At 38.7% G+C, this 15,150-nt stretch overlaps 1 protein-coding gene across 1 annotated transcript in view; it reads left to right on the top strand.

The window, feature by feature from the left end:
* Positions 1–15,150, top strand: part of ARHGAP10 (Rho GTPase activating protein 10) — a 345,070-nt gene that overhangs the window by 284,314 nt on the left and 45,606 nt on the right. The window contains exon 19 of the mRNA XM_077139864.1: positions 11,759–11,909. Coding sequence (XP_076995979.1) covers positions 11,759–11,909 — 151 coding nt within the window. The remainder of the gene's footprint in view (positions 1–11,758; positions 11,910–15,150) is intronic.

The following is a 15,150-nucleotide window of genomic DNA, read 5'->3' as shown; positions in this document are numbered from 1 at the left end:
AGGCATAGTTGCATGGGACATTTTTTGTTTTAATGTTTAAAAATTTATAAAGGAACTTGTTATTTTAATCAAATAATATATATTTTTTACATTTCAATTTTAAGTTTTAACGTTGTCAATATTGACTGCTATAGTCCACATAAAGAAAAGCTATTTGGGGGTCCTCAGTAATTTTTAGGAGTATAAAATCAAAATGTTTGAGAGCCTCGGATCTAGGCTTTATTTGTTGATTTTACATGCAAGAATATCAAAGAATGACAATTGTAAAGACCTTGTTATTATCTAGATGTATGGAATTTTGATGTATTTCCCTATTTGAAAACACTGAATTGAAAGGAAATAAACTCACATTCCCAGTGAACCTGTGATAGTTTCTGGTTATCCTTTTCTACTTTTCCAGATGATCACCATTCCTTCAGTAATCCATCAGAGCCTAATTTGAAATTTCTGTGTAGTCAGAAGGATTTTTTCAGATTCAGTTCCTTTTCCTTATTCGTATGTACCATATTTTTGTGGCACAGTTAGGATTACATTTGAAAAAATGTCTTCAGACCTTTGTGTGGGTTTTCCTGTTAGGACCTTGTTCTAGTTTGCTAGCTGCCAAAATGCAATATACCAGAGACAGAATGTTTTTTAACAAGAGTAATTTAATAAGTTGCTAGTTTACAGTTCTAAGGCTGAGAAAATGTCCCAGTTAAAACAAGTCTGTAGAAATGTCCAATCAAAGGCATGCAGGGAAAGATACCTTGGTTCAAGGAGGCCAGTGAAATTCAGGGTTTCTCTCTCAAGTGAGAAGGCACATGGCAAATACAGTCAGGGCTTCTCTCTCGGCTGGAAGGGCACATGGTGAACACGGCATCATCTGTTAGCTTTCTCTCCTGGCTTCCGGTTTCATGAAGTTCCCTGGGAGGCGTCTTCCTTCATCTCCAAAGGTCACTGGCTTGTGGACTCTCTGCTTCGTGGTGCTGCAACATTCTCTGCTCTCTCCGAATTACTTATTCCCCAAAATGTTTCCTCTTTTTATAGGACTTCAGAAACGAATCATCAAGACCCACCCAAATGGGTGGAGACATGTCAGCACCTAATCCAGTTTAACAACCACTCTCAATTACATCACATCTCCAGGGAGTTAATCTAATTACAGTTTCAAACAGCCAGTGCTAAATAGGAATTAGAAGAAATGGCTGCCTTTACAAAATGGGATTAGGATTAAAACCTGCCTTTTCTACGGGACATCCATCCTTTCAAACCAGTACAGACCTCAAGTGATGAAAGCGTGAATACTTTACTGAGAATATTTTGAAGTCTGCTTTTGTGAAACTGAAGTATGGTGTTTGAATAAGGGAGTGCTGTTCCTTATAATGACATAGTTCCTGGACTTTTTGTTTAACTTTTGAATTACATTGCATTTAGTTAACTAATTTAAGAAAACATAGATGTCTGAGATTTGGCCTTAGTCGTATGGATTCAGTTTTTAGGTATGCTCGTGTTTAAACTTTCAGGCCGCCACAAAATAGAGGGAAAATAAAGCCCTGACTTAATGAAGCGTGTGAGGAATACAGTGATTGCGTGGTGCATTGACCTGAGTTGATAACATGGTTTGAAATACTAGACATTGCCTGATGGTGCACCTTCTTCAGCTTTTAGCTTTATCAGGAAACTGAGGCCTAGGAAGGGTGAGTTACTTTCCCAAGGTTGCAGTACATTTTAATAGCAATAAACATTATTATTTATCTTTATAACTTTGGGGCAGTTTACTAGTAGCATGATTATGCACAAGGTTTTAAATTTCTCTGAGCATCTGTTTCTTCACATATCACTGGAAATAAAAACTTGTAGGGTTCTTATTAACTTACATGATATGTTTTTTTTTTTCACATTTTTCTTTTGAAAAATATATCCCCAGAAAAGTTGCAACAGTAATACAGTAAGCATTGGCATGCCCTATTTTCTTTCCTGGAGTCACCATTTATTAACATTTTACTCCATTAGATCTCTTTCTCTGTGTTTTTATAATTATGTATATGTAGATATGTATAATTGTATTATTGCTTTTAATGTTGAACGATTTGAGAGTAAGTTGCAGATATCTTGATCTTTCAGCCCTAAATACTGCAGCTTGTGACTCCTAAAAACAAGGACATAGTTATCAAATTCAGGAAATCTGACCCTGACACCATATTATCTAACACACTGTGACTCTTAAGTGTGATCCCTAGACCACACATTGGCATTAACTGGGAATTTGTTAGAAATGAAGAATAGTGGGTCTTTCTCCAGATCTGATCAGAATCTGCATTTTAATTATCCCCCCCACAGGTGATTTGCTGGCACATTGTTGCAAAGCATGGCTCCAATATCTTGTCCATAATCATACTTCAGCAGTTGTCAAATGGTATCTTTTATAGAAACATTTTCTCCAGTCCAGGACCATACATTATGTTTAATAACTGTCATGACTCTTTAATCTTCTTTAATCTCAAATTAGTTGTCTCGTTGTCTCAGTCTTTCTTTATCTTTCATGGCATTGACACTTTTGAAGAGCAAGAACAGAGGCTGGTTGTTTTGTAAAATGACCCTCGGTTTGTTTCTCCATGGTTAGATTCAGATTCTATATTTTTGGTAGAAACATTTGCATAATTGTTATTGATTCCTCTAAGTGAATCACATTAGGAGGCATGGTGTCAGTTTGTTCCATTATCTGCAGTGATAACTTTGATCCCTTCGTTAAATTGATATTCGGGTTATTTATTTTTACTTAGCAAATCACACCAAAATTTAGTGTGGTAAAATAGCCAACGTTTTATTATGCTCATCGATTATACCAACAGAAATTTAGTTTGGGCAAATTTAGGCTGACTTGTCTCAGCTCTGTGATGTTTGGGGACCGGGGCTGGGGTCCCCCAGAGGCTTTCTGACTCGCACCTCTGGGCTCACCTGGCGCTGGTGGCCGGAGCCCTCGCGGGGCCCCTGCGGAGCTCGGGCTTCCACAGCCGGGCAGTCCGGGCTCAGGGACTGTCCCCTGCACAAGCTGAGACCCCACAGCCCTTTGCGATCTGGCCTCGGAAGTCCCTTCTCTGAACATTGCTGGTTGAAGCAGTTGCCTGGATTCCAGGTGAGGGTACGTAGATCCCACTTCTTGATAGGAAGACTGCTAAAGGATTTGCGACCCTGTTTTTTAAACTGCCCCAGGTAGCGACCGCCGGATTTCTTGATTGTAAAAGCACCTCTTATTCTCCTTTTTAGTTCATAGTAAGCTGTTCATCGATACGCTGAGAATATTTAAGAATCCTTGTTGCTTTGGCAAAATTTTCATCCTTTAGTTGTACCTTTCACTGATGATTTTTCTACAGGTATCAGTTGTAAGTTACAGAAAAATCTTAAACGTAGTATGCTAATCTCTTCATAAATTAATTTATAAAGGTAACAAGCTTTGCTGGATTTTTGAAATCCTTCCTGTGACAAAGGTAGGTGTACCTGACCCAATCTGGCAGATAATAATTTCCTTTTTTAATTGATAGAACTAATGAACACTTGATTGCTAGAATGTCACCAGCAGTAGAGGTGAAGAAGGGTCCCTCCCCTGTGTGTATGTGGGTCTGTGGCTTTTTTATCCTGACCGTTCTTTCCTCTTTTATTAAATGAATGCTTTTAGCGATGTATCATTACATCATCCTTGTGCTTGGAAACATTCATGACAAAGCTGGTCACAGAAGAAGTGAAGTGAGTTGAGTGAAATCTTCCCCTTTTCACTTAGAACACGGCCTCTATAACTGAGAGTCAGCAAGTTCCAAATGGACACATAATCCAAGAATCCAAGCGTTTGCCTTTTTAAGTGAAAGGAAGCAGGCAGAGATCATGCTTTATCATCATACTTGAGACTTATTAAAGTGACCGTTCTCATGCTCACAGATGGTACGGCTGTTGTCCGCCTCCAGTTGTGTGAATTTCCCATAGACTTACCTTGGCGGGGATGAGGGTCTAAACATTGCACCGTTTGGAGTGGTTTTAAAATGTCTGAATAAATCTTTCTAAGTCTTTTCTAAACCCTAATCAGAAGCATTTCTATTGGAGCTAAAAATCCAGTGGTGTAAGGAAGGGGTTGTATCCAAATGTGTTTATAAATGTCATCTTGCCCCCAAACCGAGCAGAGACCACATCTCATGTATGAGTAAGGACTGAAGACTGGTAAATTCTGGGACCTGAATCCAAGTCTGGTTGTTCAGAATATACTGACTGTCTTCTGTAAAATGCAACAAAATGTTGCATGGAAAAAGTAACCCTAAAAAAGTCATAAAAAGTTCAACAGAAATGGTTTGATTGGTGGAATAATGGGTGATTTTACCTTCTTTTAAGAGTTTATCTGTATATACCAACATTTCTACAATGAATGGAAGGTGTATACATTATAGTTTTTCTAACATGGATAAACTATAATTTGGAAGACGGAAATTTACAACAACAACAACAAAAAGCCAAACTATTGCCATAAATTTTGGGTGCAGTGAGTAAAAATGAAGGCTGGTAAATTTCCCCCACCCTTTCTTATGCAACCTCTCAAGGCGTCACCTTTGACCACCTTCAAAACATGGTTTTGCTTTAGGCACCAGAGAGAAGGATCCTGTTTTTAGTCATTTCCTAACAGGGCTAACAGGGCTTGTGTTATCCCTGGAAATGGGAAGCAAGCCTAGTGGGCCTTTGGGGAGAGTAGTGGGTGGGGGATGCCCTGTGCTGCTGTCCGGACTGGGCGAAGGGAGGTGCGAGACCCAGAGAAAAGAGGAGTGAAAAAGAGAGAAGATAAAGAACTTGAGAGGAAGGAGCAGGAAGAAAAGAAAACAAAGATGTCATGTAGAATATGCCTTATAGTTGGCACAGATTATTTATATTTCCTTAATATTATTCTAGGCCTTTATTGCTGAAATGTAAACTTATTGTTTGCCTGTGAGCAAACGATGCATTGATAAAGATAAATTCCAGCTAGGCATTGGCTTTCTCCTTGGTGATGAAAATTTGTAGACGTTTGAGTTACGAAAGTCAAAGTTACAGCTGTGCTTGGGAAAATGTTTTGTTCTGACTTTGAAAACGGAGTGCTACATTTCCCAAATGTTTGCAGGTGCAAATTGATAAAACTGTACCTGGAGTGTTTTTTCTAAGTTTTGCAGACCAGAAAACAACATTTTATAATTGGGAATATATGTTCACACCGTTAGTCTAAATGTGCTGGAGCTTTGGCTCAACCAGGAGAGCTAAACCTTATGTAGATTGGGGAGAAAGTTATTTTGTGAGTGTTGAAAATTTATTTAATGCCATTGGGTCCCTAACATATTATCAGGTATTTATTGTTATTGTCTCTTTTTAACACTGGGGGAAGCAGGGTTGTGGAGGTCACATGCTGCGGTTAATACCACTGAAAGCACCCATGGTTTGGAGGAGGTAGTTCTGGGCATATGCTCTACTTTATAAAGTCTGATTGATAAAAGTTGTCCCGTACTGAAATCTCTAAGACCAAAACTAAACTCAGCTATGTATTCCTCTATTTAGTGCATGGAGGGCTACAGAAATCAATATGGAATCCCCACTGGAAATGGGGAAAGGATGTGAAAATGTCTCCTGAAATTAAAGCTAAAAATTTAAGAAGAAAAAGAAAAACAGGAACTCTCCCAATTTGATGAATTTCAAACAATATGGTTTTTAGTTTTCTTCTCTGGAATTGGAAACCAAAATCACAGTTTTCTGAAAAGCTCACACTAGTTCAGGGGCACAGGGCCTAAGACTGGGGGATGACCACTGGATGGGGCGTCTTCTCTCCTTTTCTTCTCGGCTCCTGTGACTTAGCAGAAAGGGCCTCCCACGGGCAGAGATGGGCAGGACTCTCAGCCAGACCCTGTCATTGCTCCAGTGTCAGCCTCACAGACGTGTGCCTTCAGGCTTGTGTCAGATAATGCATGTGGAAGCGCTTGGAAGAATTTATAGCATTGACCACAATCTCCCAGAAGAAGAAGTACGTGAATAGGGGGTGTTGTTGGAGAGAAGGGGTCAGAGCCAGCAAGATGGGGAGTGGCGGCTGGCATTGAGGCCTTGGTTTGGGAATAAAGCCTGAAACTCTGCCACTAAGCAGTGGGGGGGATCTGAGCACACCATTAATTGCAGGCGTCTCTTTTTGTTCAACTGTGAAATGAAGGGGTTTGGCCTAAGTGATAACCAGGATACTTTTCAGCTCTGAGATTCTGAGATTTAATGGACCAGAACAAACATGAACTATTAGAATATTTCTAGCATTAAGCCTGAACCTAACTGATATTTCTCTGTCTGACCCTATTATCGGTTCTAGTTAAGTTTTCTATAAAAGACTCTCATCTTCAGTCACAGGGGTAGTGCTAATTCAAGGACGGACAGCTGGAGAAAAGTCTCAGCAACACTCTGTAAAATCCCTAAACTTATGCTGTGGATGGAAGTCCAGATTACTTTAGGAGCCAACCAGAGGCATACAACCCCGCAGTGATGAATGTTTGTCTCAACATACACTAGACATAGATGCTGAAAATAATATTTGCCCGTTTTGTAATTATTCTATTTTATAAAGAAGATTGACTGTTGTTCTAGTTTGCAAAGCTGCTGGAATGCGATATACCAGAAACAGAAAGGCTTTTAAAAAAGGAGAATGTAATAAGTCACAAGTTTACAGTTCTAAGGCCATGAAAATGTCCCAATTAAAGCAAGTCTATAGAAATGTCCAATCTAAGGCATCCAGGGAAAGATACCTTGATTCAAGGTCGATGAAGTTCAAGGTTTCTCTCTCAAGTGAGAAGGCACATGGCAAACACAGCCATCTGCTGCTAGCTTCCTCTCCAGGCCTCCTGTGTCATGAAGCTCTCCCAGGGTCATTCTCCTTCATCTCCAAGGGTTGCTGGCTGGTGGATTCTTTTGGAATCTCATGGCTTTCTCTCTTGTTCTGTCCTCATTCTCTGCTCTCAGAATCTCCAAGCTTTTCCAAAAATGCTTCCTCTTTTGAAGGATACCAGTAAAGTAACAAAACCTACCTGGAATGGGTAGAGACATGTCTGTACTTAATCAAGTTTAATACCCATAGTTGATTGAGTCACATCTCTATGGAGATAAGCTAATTAAAGTTTCCACCATACAGTACTGAATAGGGATTAGAAGAAACCATTGCTTCCCAAGATTGATTTGGATTAAAACATGGCTTTTCTAGGATGCATAAATCCTTTCAAACTGGCATAAGTTTGTTTTCATTCCTCTTTTCTGTGTTAAAAGTACTCTATTGAGGGAAGTGTATATTTATTTCCATCTGTTTCCTGGAGATACCTCTTGTCTGCCTCTGGACAGACATAGTCACGTGAGGTGTGCAGCACCACAGAGGACATTAGATGACCAGGGCTTCATCTGATGGGTAACATTGGAGGTGTGAAGCAGGGTGACCAAGATGTCACGTTGGAGTCAGGAAATCTGGGTTCTGATCCTTAGAGGTCAAGCCCTTGGCATCATGTTGCACATGTTGCAAGAATTTGGTATTTGTAGCTGTTACTATTAGCAGTTGCTGTCATTATTGAAGATGATAGGCATACACACATACTGATAATCTCCCTGACACAATCAAACCCATGTATTCTTGTTCCCCTGATTTCTTTTAGCCAGACTATTGATTGATTGATTTGGCTGAATTGAGTGCTGTAGGATTGCACGTTGAGTATAAAGACCCTCCTCTGTCCTGCTCTCTGCAAAGTGCTTCTGGCAGAAGTGGCCCAGCCACCCCGCGTTTGGCTCCTGGAAATGCAGCATGAGCGACTCGGGAGGTATTTATACCTGAGAGCATGGCTGGGTTCCATGGGTGTTAGCACCCACTTTGTTGCGTCTGAGGGATCTGTGGCTCTGCAGAGCAGTGCCAGACTCCTGTTTGTGCTAGCACCCTTAGGAAACCTGAATAAGCGCGTCCTTACCTGACACGCCTGCGTGTGGAGTTTTGTTGTTTTCTTGTAGGGTTGTCTGATTAGTGTTTTTCTTATGTTGTAAATATGTGGGTGCAGTGAAGAAATTTTCTACCCTGAGAAAAATGAAGTTTTGAGTAGACTTCATCTCTTGAGTTTTAGGATTGCTTAAGGTGAGTTTTTCTACCCTAGAACAAAGGTAACATGAGGTGATTCTGGTGAAGTTAGGGAAGTAAAGCGATTTGGGAAAGAAACCTGGGTGATAGAAGAATTTGCATGCGTGCATTGGTTCTAGAGGTGAAAAACCAATGTTGTGTTTAGAGATACCGCATATCTTGGCACTGCAGAACTAGGTAAGCTAGATTTTAACTTCTAGAGTCAGATTGCCAAAAAATATATTAAAATTTTAAAGTAAATAGTTTTAATATTTCGTCTTTTTGTAGATCAGAAAGCATACCCTATTAAATAATTTCTGGCCTTTCAAAGAGAATCATGAAAGCAGAGCTTTGTAACATAAAGGGAAAAAGAAGAATTTAGAACTAAGGCCAACGCATTGGAAGATGAGGTACAGGGATAAAAGAGGAAATGTATTCTTGAAGCATCTAGAAGTGTATTGTTCAGTGATTTATAGAGATGTTCTCCAGTTTTATTCTTTCTAAACAGACAGGAAAAGTCATAGTTGGTGATTTTTTCCCTAAGAGCTATATTTTGTTTGTTTTATACATTATAATATTGCCATTTTTCCACAAGGGTCGTTGGAATTGGATATTTGGGATTTCAGAGACCATTACTACCATTTTCAAACTGTAGAGCTCTGAGATGATTGCTTACTCTTGGAGCTTTTATCATTTGTACAATGGGGGTGGGGTAGGAAAATACCTCATTGGTGTTTGAGACTATTAAAGTGCTTCAGAGAAAGCCTGCTGCCTAGTTGGGGCTTATGAATTGTTAAATATATTAAATGATATAGGAAGTAAGTTAAATTTAAAATTTTAGTGCTAAAGTGTGTAAATAAACATGCAATGTGTTTATTTATTTATTTATTTTTACTCCAGACTACAAGAGAATTGAAAAGGTGCCCCATTTGTTGCTTCCCTTTAGCACATTGCTTGTTGTCCTTTTCCAAAACACTATGACTGCCCTTAGAGCATTTAATTTGAGGATCATCCAGGGTCTAAGGAAATTAGTGCCCTGTTAATATGGTGGTTGAGCAGGGTTTGAATTTTTATTTTCGTTATTTACAGTTTATGATCATAGTACAAATATTGGTTCATTTCTGGTTACTGTGTGCCAAAGCACTGTCATAAACATTTTAAAAAACATTCTCTCATTTAATCCTTGAGCTGTAATTGTGGTGGCCTTGATTTACAGATGAGAAAACGAGGTAGTTTAAGGAATATGTACAAACTTACCTCGCTGTAAGACTTGAGAGCCAGGGTAGCGCTCTCTCAGCTTAGCCTCTGGGATTTGGTACTTGTCCTTGGAAGGAAATTTAGAAACTTTGACACGTTTTACTCCTACCCAGGACCTGGAAAGGGAGGACTGCCCCTGTCCAGTGGCTCTTTTTCTGAAGTTTATTTTCTGGCGTATTGATTTTTGATCTGAGTCCAACGAGACCATGGAATTAGGGTTTCTCAATCATGGTTAAAGGAAACAACGACCTGGTGAGTTTTAAAATGCAAACCAAATGCAAATGAAAGGAAAACCTAAGCCTAGGCCCAGTTCCCAGATATTCTGGTGTAAACTAAGCAGTGCTTTAAATCTTCTGGAGATCCCAAGTTTGGGACCTCAGATCCCTGAGGTCTGGACAGAGGTGCAGGAAAGGACTCGGCTCAGCCCCCCTGGGAGTGCAGAGTGACTTTCCTGGGACCCATCCCCATCCCCCCCCCCCAAGTCGGGCTCTGCTGACTCAGGCCACCCCTTCTTCCCCCACGTCCCCCCCGGTGGAGGAGGGATTAAAACAAGGATTTTCTGCTTTTGCACCTTTCTTGTCTGCGTCTATACTGTAGGAAGATTATGGTCTCTCCAGTGCCAGTTCTTGGGATGCAACTTTTCCATTGTTTGTTAAAACGTTGAATGTACCGACTTTGTGCATCGTTTTGCTTCCTATTCCAGGAACCTGGTAGAGACATTTGCCATATTTGCAAAGATCAAAGAGCTATTCCAAATGCTGTTAGTCACAGGAGCCATGTTCTTTCATGGAATTATGTTTTCCCGTCTTCTCTCCTCTCCTTAACCATTATCCTACTGTCATTACCCTAACTAGTCTCCTTTTCTCCCTCCCCATCCTACAGCCTTCTTTAATTTGAACAATGACAGATGGCAGTAAATCCAGCTGTGGACAATAGTCTAGGCAGTAGAGAATTTTTCAGGCAGATAAGTAGTTTGCTATTTGCCAGAGGGTCTTTTTGGAACACACATTCTGTGGAAATGTGGTGGTAGCAGGTTACCACTTGGAGTACCAAATTGAATTTTCACTAGCAAATATTTGTCCACAGTAATTTAAATCTTTTTTTTATTCAGTTTACACATAAGGGGGCAGTATAGTACTGGAAAGCAAATACTGTTTGTTGGAAATGTTTATTTTTATAATATATGTAGTAGTTTTTAGGTGAGCGCTTTTAGGCTGTGCAATTAAAATTCCAACGTGGTTGTTGGTTATTAAATGTGATACATGTATGCAAGTGATACCCTTTACTGGTATGGTATACACAGGCCCTGTGCCTGTTTTTATTTAATTGCATAAATAATAATTGTTTTACAACTAGGGGACTTCTGTGCAGTGCCTTTTATTGTGAGTTTTACATTTATGCTTTGTTTCAAGCTAGCTGGCTTGCATTCTGTTCCGTGCTGCCACCTGAGGAATGTCAGCCCTCTGGAGAGGCAGTATCATTAGCATTAGGTTGATATCTCTAACTATTTAGAGATTTTATTTTATGACTTCATTGGAGACCAAAGGGTCTCCAGTGTTGCTAGTGATAAGAAGCCTCTGAACTCTGGCCTTGGCAGCTTTAGAAGGCTTGCTGTATGTCACCACTGTAAAATATGCTTCCTTTTATGGCACAGATTGCTTTTCTCAAAAGAAAAAAGATTGTTAAGCAAAGAAGCAGCACATTTTAATTAATGTTCTTATTGCCAATATAGGTATGACATATTGTAAATAAATCAAGGTGCTAGCATTCTAGGTTTCTTAAATGGAAGGGGAGATGATTAAGAGAAGCTAGAAAGTATTAAATGTATTGGTAAAATCTACAGAACATGTTATGAAGATATAAATGGGCTTCCAAAAGGTGATTTCATCAGAAAATCCTACTTTTTAAAAGCCTAAGCAACATTTGTAGCCATATGTTTCTGTTTATATAGCTTGAAAAAATTGAGACCATTTTGGCATAAATAGAACCCCAGGTGAAACTTAATGGAATATATGGTTTTAATGTTTCGTCTTGGCTATTTTCTTTGGAGATGAAGAGTTGTGGTGTTGTCTTTATCTGCTAAAGATAATTATCTCTTTTATTTACTTTTCTATTTTTTTTAATCTTTTTTATTCTGTAAGTTTTGGATTGGATTTATTTGAAATATAATGATTTGAGATGCTTTCACTTAATTTTAATCAGAAACCTATTTTGAAATTTTCTTTCAAAAGACAAATAAAAGGCCTATGATCTATATGCAGAATTTGAAGGTATGGATTTGAGGCTCTAGCTTCTCTTGAGTGAAACCCAAATCAAATGTTGTTTGTTGATTTTAATGTTGCAGTGCATGGATTTCTGTTCACGGTAAACAATTAATGTCCTCTGTGCTTTCTTTGGCAGATTTTTAGGACCCTGCCTGATGCCACATTGCCTGAACCAGTGTCCCTGTCGTCGTCGCCCCCAAATGCTCCACCACGGCAATCGAAGAGACAGGGACAAAGGAATAAGAGACCCGTGGCTGTATATAATCTTTGTCTTGAGTTGGAAGATGGTAAGATGTTAATTATATTTTTCAGCTTCACAGCATGCTGAGAATGTGGCATATCATGTGTCCTCAGGACAGGCCACAGTTTTTCATATTTCATGTTTTAATTTCTTCTTCTCTTAAGATGATAATTTTCTAAAAGGGAGGGTAAAGCTTTCTTGTCAGGAAGAAAATGCAAGCTTCAGTTTTGTGTTTGTCTTTGTGATGCACGGCTCTTTTTTTATTTTTAAAAGACAGCTTGAATTTCTTTTTTGGGAGGCTTGTGTGACCTCCTGTGAGGTTACATAACCCCGAGACAAATGGAAGGGGAACTAAAATTAAAGCAGATCTTTTATGAGAGGAGCTGATAGAATCTAATGTGAAATGCATCCAGATTAAAGGCACAGTTCACCGTTGTCCTGGAGTTTACGGCTACTGCCCTTTATTCGTCTCATTTTGGGGGGCCAACCTCATAAGGCAGAATGCTGACATTATTCAGCAGGGTGGCACATTGACCTGTCTGTGGGAGCCAGGCTCCGTCACCTGAGCTGCGGTGGACTCTGGAGAATGGACACGCTCACGTCCTGTCCACGCTGCCGTGTCCCAGCTGATTGTTGCCATGTGGCAACACAGTCTCGATGTTGCCCGATTGCTTGCTCAGTTTTTAAAGAGAACCTGATAGTCTGAATTTTCAACACTGATCCTTGCAAATAAGACTGTGAACCATATGGAGAGCACCGATCGCTGATTTGGGATCACGTGCTTATTGGTGTGGTGGAAAAGGTGCTGCTGGTCTTAAAAACTGAATTTGCAGAGCCTGTCTGCAACTGTGACTGTTTTGTGATGGGGCTTTACTCTGCTGAGAGTATTTTCTGAATTTGAAATTGACCTTCATTCTTCCTGTCTCCCCTTCTCTTCCTACTTTCTTATTTATTTATTTATTATCCTTGCAAGCTACCGAGGCTGTATTAGTTTGGAAGTGTGAGATGATCGTTAGAGGGAGGAAGGAAATAAATATAATACCTTCATTATAAGCAGCTATATAATCTAATACCAGGTAATAAATATCAAAGGTACTGGCAAGGCAGGTGATTTCCCTGTTCACCTCAACTGGCTTGGAGGTGTTTGCAGAAGGGCTCAGAATGCTTGAATATAGCGACACCGAGGGACTGCCATATTCTTTTAAATTGCATAGGACAAAGATACATATGACGGAAATATTCATTTGACAGTCAAGTCTTTATTTTCCAGAGGAAGGCATAGTCATGAAAATCAACCCATAATTCAGAGCTTCTCTTTAGACATTAGTTTCAACTTCTGATCCCAGCTAACTTTTGTGTTCTCTCTCTCTTTTCTCACTTTGACTCTTTCTCAACAGAGTTGCTAATAAGGAGTAAAACTGACTGGTTTGAATTGCACCTTCTCTTATGTCTCACTTGTCCTCTGGTAGAAGTGTTAATAAACAGTGAAATAAGCAAGTGTTGGGAAGTAGGAGGTAAGGAAGAAATCAGAAAGCCATAGAATAATATCTAAATTGATTGGCCCCTGAGCAAAATGAAATGGACTGTATTTCATAAAGAAATGACCCAAGAGGAAAACTTGTCTTAGAATCACATTTTACTTTTTTGGTACTTTTAGGAATTGAATCATAATATCCAATCAGATTTATGTTGTGTTCCATTCTTTGGTCATTGGTTCTTAATGGGTGAGATGCTGCTAAAAGTGTTATTCAGTTCGTCTTTTTATGGAAATACTCAAGATGGTGTACAAGTATAGGTTTCCTAATTGTTAAGTGATGAAATAATTCTTAAAAATTATTTGATTTTAAGAGAAAATGATTGTTAATGTTTAACTCCTTTAGTCTGTTTTTATGTTCATTATTTTCTTGATGTTTTATCCTACATTTTGTGTTTTATGAAGTATTTTACAACTTGACATTAATCTTCTTGATTGCAGCCTGGGGTTTTATTTAGAAAGCTGTCAGATCAGGAAAACCCATGAGTTTTGGTCATGGAGTGATTTTATTTATCTTAGAGGTCATAAGATAAAGCAATAAAAAATTATTGGTATCCTCCCACTGTTATTCCTAGCCAAGTTTTAATGAAACCTAAGTTATGCGAAAAGAGTTATTTCAGAGACAACAAAGTAGGGTCTGTATTTTGTCATCAGCTTTCATGTTTTGCATATTCTAAAAAAAATGGGAAATAAATGAAGAGAAGAGAGGCGGTGAATACACTTTTGAAAGGAAGAATGCATGGAAAGAATGCTAAAAATATTTTCAGGTTACAGAATATGCTATAACATTGAACATCCTACTCTAAAAAAAGTCATATTCCTGCCATTAATATTTTGCAGTTATTTTCAACAGCATGAATTATCTAATTGTCAATTCTACTTGAAGATTTCAAAAAAGATTAACCTATTTTGTATTTTTTCTTATAGAGTCACTTCCCATGCTTATGTAATTTTTTTAATGATTTTGGTTGATAATTTTTCCTGGTTTCTGTGAGTGTGATAGGTTTAAATGTAAATATTCTCCTACCCCCAATTTTCTCATTGTAGTAAAAGTTAAATTTGACTTACTTAAATGCAGAACGAATAGTTTTTGCTTAAATGTTAGCTAGACTGTCTGCCAAGATTCAAGGAACTAGATTGGATGACTGGAGAATTTCTTTAGCTCTGTGATTTGATTATGATTGGTATGTGGGTGAGGTGGTTTGTGTGCAGCTTTACCCATACCGTGTACCCCTGAGTAGAGTAGGAACCATTTGATGTACCAAACAGTGACTCTGTAAAACACTTAGAGTTGGTTTCAATTCAGTATCGGTGTCTCAGTTTAGCTAGATTGTTATGACAGATATCACACAATAGATTGGCTTAAACAATGGAATTTTTTTTTTTAGATATTTTTATTGTTGGAACAACATGCAAACACAAACATTCTTAGCATAAAAACATTCCATACATGGCGTACAATCAGTGGCTTGCAGTATCATCGCATAGTTATGTATTCATCACCATGACCATTTTTTAGAACATTTTTATCACTTCAGAAAAAGAAATAAAAAAAAAAAAATCATACCTCCCTCTCATTGACGACTAATATTTCCAACTACCCAACTTATTTGAACCTTTGGTCCCCCATTGTTTATTTTTTTTTAATCCATATATATTTTTTACTCATCTGACCATACCCTAGATGAAAGGAGCATCCAGATGCAAGGTTTTCACAATCATGCAATCACGTCGAACAGTGGAATTTATTGGC

Source organism: Tamandua tetradactyla, chromosome 22 (assembly GCF_023851605.1).
Source record: "Tamandua tetradactyla isolate mTamTet1 chromosome 22, mTamTet1.pri, whole genome shotgun sequence".
Taxonomy (NCBI): domain Eukaryota; kingdom Metazoa; phylum Chordata; class Mammalia; order Pilosa; family Myrmecophagidae; genus Tamandua; species Tamandua tetradactyla.
The sequence above is the reverse complement of the archived record's forward strand: the minus strand, read 5'-3'. Positions and strand labels throughout refer to the sequence as shown.